Source organism: Trichosurus vulpecula, chromosome 2 (assembly GCF_011100635.1).
Source record: "Trichosurus vulpecula isolate mTriVul1 chromosome 2, mTriVul1.pri, whole genome shotgun sequence".
Classification (NCBI taxonomy): Eukaryota; Metazoa; Chordata; class Mammalia; order Diprotodontia; family Phalangeridae; genus Trichosurus; species Trichosurus vulpecula.
This window is the reverse complement of record NC_050574.1, coordinates 377,712,533-377,726,804: the sequence shown is the minus strand read 5'-3', so window position 1 is coordinate 377,726,804 and position 14,272 is coordinate 377,712,533. Positions and strand designations below refer to the sequence as shown.

Below are 14,272 nucleotides of genomic sequence, written 5' to 3'. Positions count from 1 at the left end.
ATATTGAAAGTATCTTTGAGAGTTATTTTAATTAGAGGACTGAGATTTGGGCTACTACTGTGGCTTCCTGGTCCATTGGGTACAAACCATCCAAGTCATTCTTCCTCAGGTTTGTGACTACAGCTCGATAACAGGAATAACAGTGGAAATTATACTCAACTGAATCAGTGCTTTAGCCTGGAAGACACAGAGGAATAAAAGACACCATTTTTGTGTGACAGAAACGACAATCTTATTCTTTTTGACAGAGCAAGTAGGTTGTACAATAAACTGTTGAGCTTCGTATTCCTGTGAGTCCATCATTGATTAGCTTTCCTTGTGTGGGAGAATAACCGATCCAGTTTAATATAGCAGAATGCTGGCCATTGTCTGTACTCTGGAAGAGCTATAGAAACCAAATATGTACATTGGGGGTGGGGTGGGAGGGAGGGTTGCTGTTACCAGTAGGAAGTCTCCCTTAGTACACTAATAAATTTCTTTTTCTTGCAATTTATTTGACCTCTAGTCAAGTAGATCTTCTGGTGAGTGAGGTTTTCTCTGGGTTCTTTAGGAACCTAGTTGAGGAATTCCCCAACAATGAACATCCTTTACCTGCTCTGAACGTCCTTCCCCTGTAATAGCTTATATTTGTTAACTGTTAACTGAATTCTGAGTGTTTTGCTTCATTCTAATTTCAGACCTAAACTACCAAGGGACTGGACTGAATCAGGTCAAGCTTGTGACTTTTGTCAACATTTATGGAAGATTGGAACTATGGATGACCTCCTTGAAAGGGGATTGTACGATGCAGAAGAAGGTGAATCCTAGGCACCCTCCTTGCTTCTGGTACAGCATCTTGAAATGATGGTTTTTCCAATTTTTCTTGGGGAATTAGTGAGTAAAATGCCTGTGATTTTTTTTTAGCAAGATCAGACTAATGTGGATATGCTCTGCATCATTAAGCACTATACCCTGAAGAGAACTTCAGTAAACTGTTGGTGGGTGAAATTGAATTCTCCTTTTTTTATAAAATAGTAATTTTCAGGCTTACCAGTTATGTTGGCCCTGGGCCTTCCAGTCTGGTCACTTAAGTTTCCTCTAAGTTCTACTAGAGGATTTCCTCAGACCTCAGTTTGCCTTTGTGATAAGAAAAACTCTGGCTTAGGCTCCCTCTTGAACTTCCTGATGCCATTTGCTTGAAGCGAGCACATCACGTACCCTGCTGGTTTGCGAAATCAATCTTGAGACTCGAAGCACAGTTCCAGTTTTCTATCCCACTAGTTTCCTGTTTTTCTTCATGGGACAATGTCTATCTTCTCCTGTTATCTCTAAAAGTCTACTGAACACTCCCCTTTGAATTGCTTATGCAACTGAATACTATAAAAGATGCTATGACATTTATGTGGGGCACACATTATTATAAGAGATGATTATCTAGTACCTCCTTCACTCTCAGTGAATAAACAGCAGTAAAATCTTTCTTTGTCCTGTGCTGGCTTATTGGCAGTGGTTGGTTGATGAATTCATCCAATGCCTTCAAAACATCAGGAAGAAATTTAATTTGGGGGATGAGAAGATTTTTTTTTCCTTTATAGACAAAGACAAAGACTTGCCTTTTTGGAACCAGTATGATTTATAGTGATCAACAAGCTGCCTTTAGGGAAATTCCATCTAATTTAGAAACTAATAGGAAAAGTCCATCTAGTATAAATTTGACCGTATTATATCTTGATGATTTGAAAGAGATAACTTTTGCATTTTATTAGACTTAAGATCTATTGTTGTACCTTGATTGGTTTAATTGGATGGGCTTAACCTCCAAAGAGAGATTCTATTTTACTGAGATTTATGTTTGAATGAATGAATAAAGAACTCTTTGGTTTTCAATAGCTTTTGATGACTTTAATTATAGCTTATAATGCTATAAATATAGTCCCTAGCCTGGACCACCTTGGGAAGGTGGCCATTACATTGTGTTCCCTACACTAGATGGTTAGACCTGTTAGGAAAAGAGGGAAATTCTGTTCCTGGTGTTTCCTCAGAAAGGAAGAAAACACCATTCTATTCCACAGCTGTCTGCCTGAGCTTGTCCCTTTGTGGGTACCTCCCCCCACCTCTACTCTCTTTCAGTTGTACACTGCTGCTTGATACCCTGAAAGGTCTCTACCCTTAGGCTCCACTTTTAGGGCTGTTGATAATCTATTTAAACTTCTTCCTCAGTGACTGACAAATTCTTACCCACTCATACCCTCTCCCTGTGACTGCCCCAGCAATCATTACTCAAACTTTATTTCTCACCATACACTTCCCACTCTCTTATTCCCATCCCCCTCTATCCAACCCCTCCCTAAATATCCATCTCTAATGATACCTACCCCTTCTACTGTGTTCTTCGCAATGGTTGTCCTATAGCTTAAAAATGCTTTCATCTTGAACATTTTCCTTTACTGCTTCTTTCATCTTCTTACACTCCCTCAAACCTGACACCCTCCTATTGACATAGCTTCTCTGGCCACCCTTTCCTGCACTGGATGTAATTTATACTCCTGAATAACTGGTTGAGGTGGGGGAGCTGGGATACTTCTTGCTCCCCACTGCTACTTTCAGGCTTTCCCTCTATCTCCATCACTCAGCAACATCTCCTCCTCTGAGGATCACCCAATCTACACACAGAGCTTAGCTACACACAACAGATAAAAGCTTTTATCTTATGATTACTCATAAGTGTTCCACTTCCTTGTTTATGTACTATGAAATTCCTTTATCTGAGAATAACCATTTATTATTCCTCCTTTTCTTTATCCTTATAACTTTTAACCCTGTTCTTCATCCTCATTGTGATCTTTTACCCCTCCTCCCCTTTGTTCTTTCCCAGGCCATTCATTTGCACTTGTTACACACTCTCCTCCTTTCCCCATCTTAATTCCTTATTAAATCTGTTCAACTTGGCACTAACTTCTACCCTTGAGTCTCTTGCCACTTTATTCTATTGCTAAACATGCCATTCTAAACCTCAACCTTGGATTATTCTCATACATAACTGTCTTCATTCTTACTCACAAGTTGGAAGAAAAAAAAACCCACAAAACTTCACTGACCAGGTCCACTGACATATATATCATCTCAACTGGGTCTTCACAACCCTTTTACGTCTTCCTAATTGATTCACTATCCCGCTTACCACAGATCACAGGAAATGAACAAGATAAGAAACTGGAAGGAAGAAATTGAGGGAATATAAATATGTAATATGTAATATGCCTCTGGTATGAGGGCAGGATTTGGGAAAGAAAGAACATGAGCCAGGCACTGAACTCACTGAAGAAAGGAAAGAGTTTCAGAGGTTGCTAGGTAATAGTTACTGGAATCTTGATTGGATGCTAAATATGGATTGAGTGAATGTTAAAGGAGGAAAGGTTACTAAGTGATGGCAGTAGAGGGAGAATCTAGAAGTAGAAATGGGGACAAAGAGCATTTCAATTCCTTTACCGTGACTAGTGAATGAGGAGGGCATATGAAAGTTATGAAAACGAAATCATTGCTGGAAAGGGTATTCAGTGGCATTAGGAGGATATTCTGAAGTTTCTTTATCTGATAATAACCTTTTACCATTCCTTCTTTTCCTCTGTCTTACAGCGCTTCACCCTGTTACTCATCCTCATTGTGATCGCAGGGTGTCAGGGAGTGGAAGACGGTCACTATTGTCCTCTATCTCTTCTGCTCTTTGTGGCTAAACTCCTTGAAAAGGAGGCATGACAGATGCCTCCGTTTTCTTTCCTCTCACTTTCTTAACACCTTACAATCTAACTTGTGACCCCATCATTCTATCAAAACTATTCTTTCTAAAGTTACCAACGATCTCTTAATTGCCAACTCCAATGGCTTTTTCTCAATCCTTACTTTTCTAGACCTGTCTGCAGCCTTTGACACTGTTGATCACTCTCTTCTCAATACTTTTTTCTCTAGGATTTCAGGACACCACTTTCTCCTGGTTCTCCATTATGTCAGACCACTCCTCAGTCTCCTTTCCTGGATCCTCATCCAGATCATACCCTCTGAATGTGAATGTCATACCAAGTCCTGTCCAAGTGATGTCATCAGCTCCCATAGATTTAGATACCATCTCTATGCTGATGATTTGCAAATTTACCTCTTCTGCCATAACCTCTCAGCTGACCTCCAACCTCACATTTCCAACTGCCTTTCAGACACCTGACTGTCCAGTAAACATCGTAAACTTAGAATATTCAAAATTAAATTCATACTCTTTCCCATTAAATCCTTCCCTGACTTCCTAACTTCCCCTTTACTATAGAGGGCAACATCATCTTCCCAGTCCCTCAGGCTCACAACCCAGGTGTTATCCCAGACTATCTCTCAACCTACATATTCAATCTGTTGCCAAGGCCTGTAGATTTTATCCTTACAATATCTCTCAAATATGCCCTTTTGAGATCCTCATCCGTTCATGCTTAAATTGTTGTAATAGCTTGCTGGTTGATCTGCCTGCTTCAAATCTTTCCCTACTCCAATCCATCTTCATTTAATCACCAAGTGATTTTCCTAAAGTACATGTCTGACCATATCAACACCTCTCACTACCCTGAATAAACTCTACTGGCTGCCTATTATTTCCGAGATCGAATACAAAATCCTCTAGTTGGCATTCAAAGCCCTTCATGACTTAGCCTCCTCCTACCTTTCTCGTCTTCTTATACCCTACTCCCCACTACATACTCTTTGAGCCAGTGACACTTGTCTTTTGGCTATTCCGCAAATAAAACTTTATGTCTTGGCTTGGAATGTTTCTCTGGCTATCCCTCACCCCTGGAATGCTCTTCCTCTTCATCCCAGCCTACTAACTTCCTTTAGTGCCAACTGAAATCCTGCCTTCTACAGAGAGCCTTTCCTAGCCATTCTTAATTCCAGTGCCTTTTTGCTGTTAATTATTTCCTCTTTATCCTAAATATAGCTTGTTTGTACTTATTTGTTTGCTTGTTGTCTCTCCTGTTAGATTGTGAGCTCCTTGAGGGTAGGAATTGTCTTTTGCTCCTTTTTGAAAACGCAGTGCTTAGAACAGTGCCTGACACATAGTAGGTACTTAGTAAATGTTTATTGACTACCTGACTAGAAAGGAAGAGGTTTAGGATGAAAACAAATCCCCTAACTACAGAATAGGTATTCCAAAGAACACTGTAGAAGGTACTGGTAGATCTAATATTGGATGTTATAGGAGTCTGGTTGAGGGGGGTGGGAGTAAGGGACTGGGCAGTGGAGGATACGGAATGAGGTTTATACAGTGACAGTTAAGATTTCAGAGTCACTGGGATGAGGAAATATGAGATGGGAGTATGCTAATCATTGAGAAATAAGTTCTGGTAGATGATCAAAACTTTCTGGGAAAATGCCTCACTCAGGAAAGATGCTACAAAGGGTAAATGTAAGAAGACCTGATTTTTAACTGAAACTGTGAGATTTAAAGTTTATTGAAACAGAAAGGGCAGAGAAATGGAAATTGGCATGTGAATAAAAATTGGTTGGGGCATTGTGAAATTTAGATTGGTTATTTCACCCTATGTCAGATAGTAGTTCCTGGTGTGTTCCTAGTCTTGACTGTTTACTAGGACATGTATCTATTCATACAGTCTCTTAAGCTCAGTATCAGGCTCTGGATCTGATCATCCACACACACCCTGTCTTCCCCATCCCCAAATCAAGTACTAAATGAGATACATAGAATGAGCAAGTTGGTCTTTTCACAGGCCAAATCACAGAAAAGGATCATAATAACAACGTGATATACTAACAGTAAAAATGTGGGACTGCCAGGTCTTCCTTTGTGAGATCCTAGTGTGTCCCTTGAGTGAATCAGAAAGGAAACAAGTGATAGGATAAAGGCTCTGGGTGACCTTTAAAAGTCAGTTCACTGTAACCAAGAGACAGACTCAAAGAGAAATTGGAAAAGGAGCAATAATGGATCCACAGGGAGCTGGTAAAAGTAAAATATAAAGCACCAGAAGCACAGGTAGAACAACTAACACAGAGAAAGTATCCAGGACTCTGGGAGTCAGGCTGCTTTGGCAGAGAAGGCATGAAGTGTCTAAGGACAGAAGCTGTGCTGCTGAAATTCCCCCAGACGATAGATTACAAGGTGGCAGTCCTGTATCTCTTTTCTCCCCTCATGCTCCTTTATGGAAGTTTGAAGCCTTCCTTTTTTGTCACAGGAAAATATATTTACGTTTTGTTGTTTGTGTTGTCTTTATACACAATGCTAACCACAGGCCTATTTGGATGTACTTTTAGGGAAATAAGAAAGAAATTATGGAGGAGCATACACAGAAAATTGTTTTTATTTTTTATTTTTGCCAGGGCTCTGTCTCTGATTAGGAGCTTAGGGCTACAAAAGATAGAATTAAAGATCATTTCATACAATTTCCTTTAGCAAAGAAGAAGTGTTTATATAAAAATCCATCTGGGTAATGAGTAGCATTAAGGTAAAGGGGGGAAACTAGGAGCACTCCTGCTTATCACATCATCCTACTAACATTGCTGCAATAGTATAACACCAGATTTGGCTAGTGGACACTTGTCATTACTTCCCAATGGCAAATGATATATCAGAGGGTGCTTGACTCCATGAATGGCTCTGGCTACACAAACATAGCCTTTGAAGACTCAAGCTCCTTGCCCTAGGGTCTTCCAAACCCACCAAGACCACAGGATCTCTTCTTTGTCACAAATATGCCCAAGGGCCCAGCTTTTGCTGCCAAAGCTAAATAGCATAATACCATTAGTCCCAGAGATACCGTCTTATATAAGACAGTTAAAGATTGTGGACCACTGAAGGGATACTGAATCTTCCCATTGCTCTGTCTGTCTTTCTCAGGATTCTCTGCCTCAATACAACAAGAGAACATATTTGACTAACAAAGAAATCAGAAGAGTCATTTTCCACCAGCTGTCCACAAAGGCCATCTTTCTATCTGCCTGTCTGTGGCTGCCCTGCTTCCTCAAAGGGGCCATCCCTTGACTCACTTCTTAAAGAGGCCTATTCACTGAATTGGAGTTACCTCACTCAAAGTGAGAATCTGAAAAGGCCTCAGCCTGAAAGGGCCAGGGTCTCCCATTGCATCCTGGGCCATCTCCAGTTGTCCTGATGAATATCTGGTCACTGGACCCAGATGGCTCTGGAGGAGAAAGTGAGGGTGGTGACCTTGCACAGCCCTCCCTTGCTCAAATCAAAGTCAACTACAAGTCATGTCATCATTTTCCTGATGTCATGGTCCTCTTTGAAAACGAAGGACAAACACAACAACAATGTGCCTAGCCATGGCTGTCCTGCTTCTTTATTTGGACTAGCATATTCCACTCAACTTTCAGAATCCATGCCTCTGGTCCATAGGGAAGTTAATCCACTCTATTTTGAAACTCTTGTTCTGGAGCTGAACCATCTTGATTGATGATCTAGTTAGTACAAACTTACCAAGCCTATTATAGCTAGCTGTATTAGACCATGTATCACAACCAAATGAGCCATCCAGCCAGGTCATTTTGTCATCTATCCTATTTGGATGCACATTCTCCCTTCTCACTTTGACCTTCTCTGGGCATGGTCGTTGAATAATTACTACCGTTGCTTCAGACATGTTCTCCCCTTTTTCCACCCTTAGCTCCCCCTAGTATGTAATTTTTTCTCTTCCTTCCATTTCTTCTTTTAAGATTATTAAAACATAATAAAACTACTCTTAGAACCTCTTTTTTATTTGATTCTATGACATCCCTGAAGACATTAGGATTCTGAAGAGACAATAATTAAAATGTAAGTAGTTCATCCTTATAAAGTAGTTTCTGATTGCTCATGTGTATTTTACCTTTTTATTTTTTTCTTGATTGTTATATTTGTATTCAGTTTCTACTCAGCTCTGGTCTTTTCATCAGGAATGCTGTTGAATCCTGTGTGATCCTAACTGATTCCTCAGTCCTTGAACTCTTTCTTTCTGGCTGCCTGCTTTACTTTTCTTTTGACCTGGAAGACTTTTATTTTGGTTATTATGTTCCTGGGAGTTTTTATTTTGGGGCTTCAGGAGATAACTTTCTATTTTCACTTTGCCTACTTGTTCTAATATGTCAGGGCAGTTTTTCTCCTATGATATCTTTTTTAAAAATGCTTTTTAAAATTAATTTATAAATTTATTATTAATTTATTATTTATTATTAATTTAGTTTTCAACATTAACTTCCACAAGATTAATTTCCACAAGTTTCTTCCCATCTCTTTGCTTCCCCTACCCCAAGACAGCATGCATTCTGATTACCCCTTCCCCTAGTCTGCCCTCCCTTCTATCACCTCCCCCACCTTCTCTTATTCCCTTCCCTTCTATTTTCCTGTAGGGGAAGATAGATTTGTATACCCCATTGCCTGTATATCATATTTCCCAGTTGCATGTAAAAACAATTTTTAACATTTGTTTTTAAAACTTTGAGTTCACATTCTCTCCCTTCCTCCCTCCCTACCCACTCTCACTGAGAAGGCAAGTAATTCAACACAGGTTATACATGTGTAGTCATACAAAACACTTCCATAATAGTCATGTTGTGAAAGACTAACTGTATATCCCTCTATCCTGTCCTGCCCCCGAGTTATTCTATTCTCTCCTTTGACCCTGTCCTTCCTCAAAAGTGTTTGCTCCTCCCATTTGCCCTCCCTTCTGTCATCCACCCTCTCTCTTATCCCCTTCCCTCCTACTTTCCTGTAGGGCAAGATAGATTTTCATATCCAATTGAGTGTATATGTTATTCCCTCCTTAAGTCAAATCCGACATGAGTAAGGTTCACTCATTGCTTCTCACCTCTCCTTCTTCCCCTCCATTGTAAAAGCTTTTTCTTGCCTCTTTTATGTGAGATGATTTATCTCATTCTTCCTCTCCCTTTCTCCTCTCAGTACTTTCCTCTCTTACCCCTTAATTTTATTTTTTAGATATCATCTCTTCATATTCAACTCACCCTGTGCCCCCGTCTGTCTGTCTATCTGCCTCTATCTCTCTCTGTCTTTCTCTGTCTCTCTTTGTCTCTCTCTCTTTTTCTCTCTCCCTTCATATATATATATATATCTTCCCTCCAATTACCTGATACTGAAAAAGGTCTCATGAGTTACAAATATTATCTTTCCATGTGGGAATATAAACAGTTGAACTTTAATAAATCCCTTATGATTTCTCTTTCCTATCTCCTATGATTTCTTAAAATATGATGCCCAGACTCATATTTGATCATGGGTTTCAGGTAAACCAATGATTCTCAAATTCTTCCCTTGATCTGTTTTCCAATTTAGTTCCCCCTGCCCCAGGTTAGTTGTTTATAACAAGAAATACCTTGCACTATTATTTTTTTCATTTTGTTTTAATATTTCTTACTGTTTGAAGGAGTCATTAACTTCTATTTGGTCCATTGAAATTTTCAGGGAATCTATTAAGTTGGTATGATAGGACCAGTGTTCCTTCCCCTAAAACTGAGATTAATTTCCCCTAAAAGCCAGCCAAACTTTTCCTGGGACCTGAATGGCCCCTGCCTCCCTTGATAAACCTTCCTGATCATGTGAGGGCAGAACAAGTCTTACTCATGTGGAGTCAGGGCTTTGTTAACTTGCAAATGTGTGGAAACCAGGTAAGTCAGTCACTAGACTTTGCTCTGCTGACCAGATGCATTTCCATGGAGAAAAGGTGGGGGAAGGGGGAAACTGTGTCCAGAGAAACTAAGTGCCACTGTATCTTTTTTCATATCCTTGCTATTTCAGGACAAAATAAACTTGATCCTTTTGTTATGCCCAATGACTGTCTAGTGGCTTATTTCATCCCAGAATTGAACTTGAACTAACAGGATGCTAGCATTAGACTCACCTCCAGCATTTGCCATAGACAGCAATTGGGATGAGCTGATATGGCCTCATAGCTCATATAGTAGTTAAGTTGGGGCAAGAGAATAGCAAATATGGAGGGTTGGGTGATTAAATAGCGGAACGCTACATGGCATCCTATTGCAGGAGCCTCTCTGATTATATATGTCCAATCCTTTCTCTGGGACAAGGAGCAGGCTCCCATTTACACAGAACAGTATGTTCTGGAGGAGGTTGTCTGGGAAGACAAAGAAGTGTGACATCCAACATTTCCTCAACGTTACTGACCATCCTGCAGAAGTTAGACTGCAACGTAGTAAAACTGAAAATTGAACTGGCCCAGTTCACTTGGCAAATAGAAATAGAGACCTCAGCTTTAGGGACTGGGCAATGAAAGGTGAGGGGTAAATAATGGAGCTGGTGATAGTGATGGGGTATAGAATCTGGGAACCCCCTAGAGCTCTCCTTCAATCTTCCCACTTGATGAGGCATTTGCCTGAGCCATAAACCTTTCATTATCCTTAGGCCCAAATCTCTTTTACTCTTAACCTAGCCTGGCCCTCCATTTGTCCAGCTACTTCCCACCCTTGATCCTATCAAAATACTTATACCCTTAAACTAGCCTAGCCCTCCATTGTCTGTCATCTCCAGGTAGCCTTCAGCTAATTCCTACCTTTAATCCCATTCCTGGAGTCTGACCTCACCCCAGTCCCAGCAAGACCCTCCCTAAACCCCTTCTCCTATCACCCCAGACTACTTGACCACCCCAGATCCCTCCCACAATCTTTTTGTATATAAGTCTCATCTTGCTTCCACGAAGGTACTCAGATTCAATCTAGCTCAGACTCAGTCTGGCTAAGACTGTTCTGGCCCGCTTGTCAATACAAGTGTCACAAATTGGTGAGATTTCTTAAGAGTGTATCCAATATGGCAAATCTTTAATAAACTTTGTTTTTCTTTGGGCTTGGGTCTAACTCATTCAAGCAGGACCTGGCATGTTGATATTTTGGGGTCCCTAGCACCCCTAAACCTCGACAATAGGCCACAGTTAGGAACCACCCACCACATGGTCTCTATTCCAGAGGTTCCAGTTCCACTGCATTCCATTGAGATTGGAGCCATGAGGCAAGAGAATGAGAATGGAAGTGAGGAAGAGACTTGGGAACTCCCACTAGTGGTGAAAAAGGATCGCTTTATTAATGCTCAGTAGGAGGCTGATTCCCTGCATTGAGGAAGCAAGAAGTGCATGCACTTTCATAGTGAAGGAACGTGAGAAATTTCATGAAAAATTCAAATAGACACCTGAAGAAATGGTAAAGTTCTTTAAGGTGTGGTTGAATGGAGCCAATGCTCTATACAGCTCTGCACAACAAATACTCTACACAGCTCTTTTCATAGGCTTGAAGAACAATCTGATGACTGAATTTTATAGTCTGATAAATTTACCGAAGCCTCCAGATAGGGACCCTTAGTGCCTTTTTAGGTACCTTAGATAGGAGTTATTCACGTTTTCATTGTAGGTAGCTCCCCAGTGGGTAATCTTCAAGGAAGGGGGTAAAATTCCTAAAGGAAAGGGGTTTGATCATTTGGGTTTATGTGGGTTCTGCTGCAGCCTGCTATAGCTGGGCTCAGGGACAATTAGATGCCACCTTCTAGGTAGAGTCCCATCAGAATTGCTTCAGATTTCAGCCTTTGGCATCCTTTGCCACATAATTATACAGGTGTGGACTGATCAATTGGTGAAATTTAAGTTGAGACAGCTGCGGCATGGGAAAATGCTGCTGTCAATGTGAATAGGTACATTGATAATGGCAGAAAAGTCATAGAGCCCACCATCCTGCCAGGTGAGCAGAAGACAATGATTATTGTTGTGGAGTCATTGCAGTTGTGTTTGACTCTCAGTGACCCCAATTGGGGTTTTCTTGGCAAACTTACTGGAGTGGTTTGCTATTTCCTTCTTCAGCTCATTTAACAGCTGAGGAAACTGAGGCAAACAAGGTTAAGTGACTTGCCCAGGGTCATACAGCTAGTAAATGTCTGAGGCCAGATTTAAACTCAGTAAGAGGAGTCCTCCTGACTCTAGGCTTGACACTTTATCCACTACACCACTGAGACAGTGATACCCTCTATCATAGGTGTGACTCCTGAAATATGAGGTTGATAAGAAAGCAATTGATTGCAAGTCCATGTGGGTGTTAGCAAAACTATATAGGGAAAATCTGTACCACGGCACTAGGAGCCCTTGGGTCCCACCCAAGTCAGAGAGAGCCCCTAAAACCCCTGGCTCACAGATCAAGGGCAGACTACAGGGGGAAGGTATATCACATATTTTGGGGAGTCAAAATACATGTGAGCCCTTTCAGCAGCCTCTACGCATGTTGCTCTGGGTAGAGGCAAGTGGAAATCCTTAGAGTCACTTGAATTGTAATTAACACCAAAGAATATCAAGGGTGAAAGAAATTTCTTCTCTAATGATAGAGATGAAGGAAGTTGGAATGCTTTATTATACCAGCTCACCTTACAGGCACCTTGTGTTGTCCCTGAGGGAAAGCAGATAGTGCCTGATAGCTTATAGCAGACTACAGAGAGCTGAACAAAACCATCACATCCATTCCTAAAGCTGATCTGACCTCACCACTATTGTGGAACAGCTTGTTCAGGTGGGAGGATGGGGGGCAGGAGCTGGATGGAGGTGGGGAGTATGAGGTTATTGACCTCACCACTGCTTGTTTCTCTATTCCAGTGGCTGAGACTAGTCTGGAGCTTTTATCTGGGAAGGAGTATGGCATCCCTTCATCATCCTCTCTTCTTAGGCCTTTATGATCCTGCAAGGCCAGTGTTTCTAGGGATTTCTGACCATAATGACCCGACTGAGTAGAATCTCACCAAAGGGTGCTACTGTTAGGCATCTGGACCTCCAAGTGCCCCAAGCAGCTGTTCATTACAGCACTTTTGAAAAGCAGTGGCTTGCTGGGAAAAGTTGTACTGAACAGAAGATGTAGGGTTGAACAGTCACCTATTTTTCTATAGTTGACTATTATGTCTATTATCATTGGATTTCAATAAATCAAGTTCTAATTTCTGCTATTTGCCAGTTTCCAACGTAAAGATCCGCAGACTGAAAATCTAACAATTGGCTTTTACAAGTTGGTATGAACTGGCTCCAGTACACCCCTGAATATAAGCTTCCTGAGGGCAAGGACTATCCTTTTGAATTTGTGTTCTCAGGGTTTAGCAAAGTGCTTGGTACATTGTAAGCTCAAACAAACTCCTCTATCATTTAAATCTTTTTAAACCTGGCTGTTTTCTACCTCTTCAGCCTACTTACACATCTCCTCCAAAGTGAGACTAGCCTACTTGCTATTCCTCCCAATTTAATGTCCATTTCCTATTTCTGTGCCTTGGCATTGGATGTCCTTTGGGCTTAGAATGCTTTCTTCACATGCATACCCTTGCTGCTTGGAACTCCTGGCTTACTTCAAGATTCTGCCTAAGAACCACTTTCTGCATGAGGCTTTTCATCATCCCCTTACCGACTAGTGTCTTTCCCTTCCAGGTTACTTAGTATATGATTTGTGTGTCTTGTACATGTCTCCTCAATTATAATGTCAGCTCCTTTAGGGCAAGTGACTGTTTCACTTTTGTCTTTGAATTTCCAGATATTAGCAAAGTAATAAGTAATTTATTAAGTGCTTAATGCTTACTCTTTGGTTGATTGATTTCATTCATGTTGTGAGAATGAGAGCAAAAGATGACCAACCAAAGTGCTGTATTTGTATCTGTGAGGTATTAAAAGAAGAGAAGGAAGACTTTAATGGTAGTGGATAAAAACTTCATATGGGGTTTATGTGAAAACATGTACAAAGACCACATAGAATGAGAAGGCTTAGAAAGACTTCCATTTCTCTTACAAGGATTATCTACATAAATGGTATCATGGACACATAAAAACTAAGTATATAAAATAACAAATAATTTAAGATCTTCATGTACAAATTCATCATCAACATATCTAAAAGCTCACTGGTTAAATCATCTTTTGATCAAATCCTGTCATTTGTCAGTGTTGGTTGTTGATTTGTCTATAGAATATTTTTATTTATATATTTCACATATCAAAAGCTTCCATAGGCACATGTCTGTATTTAAATGCTTATCTGAAAGAATATATCCAATAGAGGGAGATTATTCAAGCCCTTTCAAAAAATGAAAATAGGATCTTACCAGAGAATTGTTTGATGGCCACCGGTCTCACTTTGTAAGGAGTGCTGTAAAAGAGAACATAGTTCCTTTTTTATTGACTCATAATATCTTATCTTATGTTGAGTAAAAGAGATATGAACTTAGAGCCAGTTAAAATTCAACAGATTGAGAAATAAGTTGCTTTGGAAGTTCTGGATC

General features: G+C 40.4%; 1 protein-coding gene across 1 annotated transcript in view; it reads right to left on the bottom strand.

Annotated features, from left to right (window-relative positions):
* Window positions 1-14,272, bottom strand: part of PDE9A (phosphodiesterase 9A) — a 173,031-nt gene that overhangs the window by 115,457 nt on the left and 43,302 nt on the right. Inside the window, exon 4 of the mRNA XM_036747416.1 lies at window positions 14,096-14,139. Coding sequence (XP_036603311.1) covers window positions 14,096-14,139 — 44 coding nt within the window. The remainder of the gene's footprint in view (window positions 1-14,095; window positions 14,140-14,272) is intronic.